Source organism: Tupaia chinensis, unplaced genomic scaffold (assembly GCF_000334495.1).
Source record: "Tupaia chinensis unplaced genomic scaffold, TupChi_1.0 Scaffold000359_1, whole genome shotgun sequence".
Taxonomy (NCBI): domain Eukaryota; kingdom Metazoa; phylum Chordata; class Mammalia; order Scandentia; family Tupaiidae; genus Tupaia; species Tupaia belangeri.
This window is the reverse complement of record NW_006159855.1, coordinates 1,643,709-1,648,671: the sequence shown is the minus strand read 5'-3', so window position 1 is coordinate 1,648,671 and position 4,963 is coordinate 1,643,709. Positions and strand designations below refer to the sequence as shown.

At 54.9% G+C, this 4,963-nt stretch overlaps 1 protein-coding gene across 1 annotated transcript in view; it reads right to left on the bottom strand.

Moving 5' to 3' along the window:
- Nucleotides 1–4,963, bottom strand: part of SEMA4B (semaphorin 4B) — a 43,791-nt gene that overhangs the window by 12,515 nt on the left and 26,313 nt on the right. The window contains exons 2-7 of the mRNA XM_014589489.2: nt 3,747–4,001; nt 3,577–3,639; nt 1,792–1,890; nt 1,036–1,147; nt 689–802; nt 419–570 (exon numbers count right to left, since the gene is read on the bottom strand). Of these exons, the coding sequence (XP_014444975.1) occupies nt 419–570; nt 689–802; nt 1,036–1,147; nt 1,792–1,890; nt 3,577–3,639; nt 3,747–4,001 (795 nt within the window). The remainder of the gene's footprint in view (nt 1–418; nt 571–688; nt 803–1,035; nt 1,148–1,791; nt 1,891–3,576; nt 3,640–3,746; nt 4,002–4,963) is intronic.

Sequence of the window (4,963 nt, the reverse complement as noted above, 5' to 3'; positions counted from 1 at the left end):
AAGTTATTCAAAAAAAAAAAAAAAAGGAGAGGGGCCAACTGGAGACACGGTGATGAAGGGGCTAGATCACACGCGGTCAACCACCAAGACTGGCAGCCCGAGAAACAAGCTGGGTGATGTGTGTGCTTGCCCAAAATCCTGAAAGGAGGGAGAGACAGAGGGACTGCACCCCACGGAAGTGGCAGTACCACTCGTGGGTGGTTCTCTCTCTCTTCCCCCTGGTGAGGACACATGCTCTCTGATGAAAGAGGAGAGGGGAAGGGAGAGGTAGGGAGGGGAGGGGAGGGGAGGGTGAGAGAGAAAGCTGTTAGCCAAGCTGCTTCTTCCAGAAGACAGGGAAGGCCACAGAGGTGGGGGATCTTGCACCTGGGGACTTCAGGGTCCGAGGGGAGACTGCCCGGAGGGCCCAGCCCCTCACCTTGCAGATGCGGGCGACACGGGACACGATGGTGTTCTCAAAGAACTCGAACTCCTGGCCAGTCTCGCTGAAGAAGAAGTAGATCTTGTCATCGTCACCATGCAGGCTGCCCAGGCTCTCGGGAATGTAGGCTGAGGCTGCGAAGGCTGAGTCTGTGGGGACCGGTGGGGAGTGCAGTCAGCTCCGGAGGCCTGGAGGCAGACTCTGCTGGGAGAGAGTGGCCCCCAGGGCCTCTGGGACTGCCACCAGGTAGTGGGGAGAGGACGTCACCTTGCAGCCAGTTGAGGGAGTTCTCAGTCTTGGTGGGGCGCGGGCTTTGGCTCCGGGAAATGACTGGGTCGTTGCCCTGGAAGGTGCTGGCTGTTCCAGTGTAGAGCTCACCGTCTGCCAAAGAAGCAAGCCCATGTGGTTGCCCTCAGCACGGCACCTTCTCCCACTCAGGCCCAGCACAACCCAGTACTGCCCTCCTTGCCAGCGTTGGGCAAGGAAGGGGCTGGAGCTTGGAGAAGTCACACCCTGGGGTGGCCCAGGGTCACTCTGCTGCCTGGTAAGGAGCACAGCCTGCGCACCTGCCTGCTCCTCGGGCACCCCGATGCGTCCTTCCTGCCAACACTCACCAACCATCAGGGCCGTGGACTTGAAGTTGGGGTCGAAGGGACAGCGGCCCTTGCCATCTTCCAGGAGGATGTTCCCAGCTGTGTCCTGGGCCAGAGTGAAGTTCTTCACGTTCTGTAGGGTGACAAAAAGCTGGGCTTGGGGACATGCAGGGGAATGAGGAGTGGGCTCGGCAGGAAAGGAGGGCGAGGCACCGGAGAGGGCGGCCCTACAGGCAGCTGAGGCGCTCGGAGGGAGGGGACAGGTGTCAGAGGCTTCCTCCTCGCCCCCGCACAGCATGCAAGGCACCATGTGCAGCGCGTTGTGGAGACCTGAAGCAGTGGGCACAATCGGCCCCCCGATTCAAACCAGGTATGTGGCCCCAAAGCTGGTGCTGCAACCCACCGCCTCAAATGCTGCCCTGTGCGAGGGTGTGCATGGCGTAGGAACGCGAGCGTGAGTGTGTGCTGAGGACGTGGCACGGGACTGACAGAATCAAGCCACAGAGAGAGAGAGAGGAGGGCTGCAGGAAGCCATAGAGGCCAGCAAGTGATGAGCTGGGCAGGATCTCTGCCAGTGGGTGACTGCATGCAGGGAGACCCTGGCTGGCAGGGTGGGGCAGGTAGGTGGTGAGTCTCACAGCTTTCAGAGCCCTCTGCTCCCTAGAAGCAACGCCAGGGCCCTGCCCTCCTCCGGGAGTCGGCACTGGAGAGCAGCTCCTTGGGGCAGGACGCGGGGCAGTCCCCGGGCAAGCCCAGAGTGGAGGCAATGGCACTCACAATGTAGGTACAGGCCGGGCTGAAGGCCGATGTGCCGCAGGTGAACAGGTGGGTGCTGTTGAATGGCAGGAGGATCTTGATGTAGTTCTGACAGTCGCGCTAGGTGGAAGGTGGAGAGGATGTCAGTGTGCCACAAGGGGGCACTGTGGAGCCTTCTCCACTGACCCGGGTCTGTCCTAGAGGCTGGGTCCCAGCATACTGGGACTTGGAGGGGAGACACTCAAGTCTGAGAGTGAATCCAGGAAGGCAGGGCCAGCAGAAGAGCGCAGTGTGTGTTACAGGGACCTTGGGGCACAACGGGCACACTCTGCTTAGCTCTGGGAGGCAAAGGCACAGAATTGCACCCTCTTGGACTGCCTGCCCCCAGTGAAAACCAGTTACCTCCCCACCACCCCGGGGAGGAAGCCATACTCCAGAGCAGGAGGAAATGCTTATTAGCCTTGAACCCTGAAGTCTCATGTGGCTGACCGTGGTTCGAGTTCTGGACCTGGTGGCTTGCTTTCTCACTTTCCCTCTCTCTCACTATCCCTCTCTGGTCAAATTAAAATAAATAAATAAAGTTAAATATATTTTTTTGGAGAGGTTTTTCCTATAGGATGCGTGCGCTCGCCAGAAAGACAGAGAGACAGAGACAGAAAGTGAGAAATCACCCCCCAGGGGGGATGGCCACACCGCAATCCCTTCTCCTCCATTCTCCTCTCAGCATCTTGGGCACGTGTGCACACACGTCCGGCATGAGTTTAAGCCACTGAGTCCGGGACTTGAACTGCAGTTGGCTACATGGGAGTTCAGCGCCATAACCATGATGCCAACTGCTGGTCCCAAAGTTAAATTCTTCTAAAAAAGGAGAGAGATTTTTGCTATAGGGCACTTGCACTAACCGGAGAGACAGAGAAAGAGAGACAAAAAGTGAGAAATCACCCTCCAGCGGGGATAGGCATGCTGCAATCCCTTCTCCCCCCATTATCCTTTCAGGACTTTGGTATTGGGCGGGCACCACCACGCCTTCCTCTGGGGACTTTGGGCACACATGCACATACACGTGCCCAGTGTGAGTTTTAAGTCACTGGGTCTGGGACTTGAACAGTAGTCGACTATGTGGGAGTCCAGCAATGTAACCATTATGCTATCTGCTGGTCCCCTTTTTACTACTGGTTTTAATTGTTCACAATCATACTTCCAGTGCCTGGGCTCAGAGCAAGTGCTTAATGACTGTTTACTGAATGGGGTATGGGGGTGAGTCAGGAGGAACTGGGACTTGAACCTACGTTGTGGCTCCATGCCTGGTGCTCTTTTGCCATTTCTTAGCTGCCGCCTGCTGCAGTCAGGACCGGGAGGTCTCTGGGAATAGTGGGGAGTCCCCTGGAATCCCAGGGGAACCAGACCCCACCCAACAGTCTGGTCAACACACCAGAATCTGTCAGTCTTGCTACAGCAGGGACCATCCTGCATGGCTGGACAGAGGACGCTCTCTCACCCAAGTCCCTGCTCATGCTGGAAGCTACCATTTATGTGGCACTTACTATATGCCACCGAGTCCTCACAGTGAGCCCAGGGAGACAGGAACTGGTATCCCCATTTCACAGGTGCGTACACTAAGGCTCAGAGAGGTGAATCTCCTTGTCCCAGTCACAGTAACGATAAGCACAGAACTGGGGCTCATTCCGGGTCTGGCCATCTGAGACGCCTATGCGCTTCCCACCCACCTGGCTGCATCTGCTCCCCCTTCTGCCTCTGTCTGGGGCCAGGTCCTCCACTCCCAGCCCTCTTTAGGTGCCAACTCACCTGTGGGTCCTTGCCCTTAAAGCTGCACTGATGCTTCCTCTCTGCACTTGCACGCCATAGCACCTGGGGAACGAGAGGAGAGGTGAGTGTGTAAGGGAATGGAGGGCCCTGTCTCTCTCTCCTCTCCCGCCTCCTCTGCCCAGCCTAGGCAGCCTTGGGCTCTACCTTACCTCCTTGTACTCCCCGTCTGGCAGGAAACTGAGGCTGCTGTTGAGGGCGAAGAGGACCTCTCGGGCACCCACATACAGAGTCTTGCTGTCCGCGCTCAGCAGAAGGGCAGTGTAGTTGGAGACGTTTTCAACTTCAAATTTGAGGACTGGCCGCTTTTCAGAGCCTGTGGGGAAGAAAAGAGATGTAACCTGTGGGACTGCCTCCCCAGAGAAACCTCTTAGGCCAACCTCTAGAATGAGCCAGTTGAATTGAAGCTAGGTGGGCAGGGAGGGGTATGGCACAGAGAGGTAGGGTTTAAAGGGGGAGCCACATTCCTGAAATTGCAAACACTGTAGAAGCACCATTCACATTCATGAAAAACTGGAAGCAACCTGAGAGTCCAACCATAGGGGACTGGATGAAAATACAAAGTCTTTGAAAAGTTTATGGAAAAGTGCACATTATGAAGAAAACAATGCATGGATTTCCATTTTTTTTCTTCCTTGCACCAAAATAATACTTCCATTCCACTTTTCCACAAGCTCTTTGCAGTGCCCTCATAAATGATACTCCATTCAATGGAATGCTATGCAGCTGGTAAAGAGGATTTTGTATTAGAAATTCCAGAAAAACAAGCACACAAAGCTGTGTAAGTAAGGCATGCCCAAAATACAAAGCAAACCAAAATAGAAACTGATGGCTGTCTAGCATGGAAGAGAACACGAGAAAGGAAAATACATTTAACATTCTTCTTTGAGTGATGGCCGACCCAAAGAGAAGGAAATGTGAGCACAGCCATTGTTGGCCCTGCAGTGACCGTAACGGACGCTGAGGGCATTGCCAACACCGGGCACTGGTCTGCAGCTTCGAGCAGCACCCCACAGTCAGCCATGGAAGCCTTAAGGTTATTAAACCAAGGTGGATGTCGTCAACCGTGACCTCAGACAGACATGATGGGTGGGGGGCGATGGGGCAGTGGAGAGGAGAGGTGTTAGGGGGACATGGAGACTCTGACATCTTCACCTGAGCAAAGAGGGTCACAAGATGCTGTCAGCGGCTAACGGAAGGAGAAATGGAGGTGTGAGTGTATCATTTTAAATTGTAAAGGCAACCCAAAAAGGAAATAAACACAGGGCAGAGTGTGGAGAGGATGCAGGGGAAGGTGACGAGATGGGAGGGACATCACATAGGCCAGGAAGTATCAGTACAAATGTTTTACTTTTTTTTTTTTTTTTTG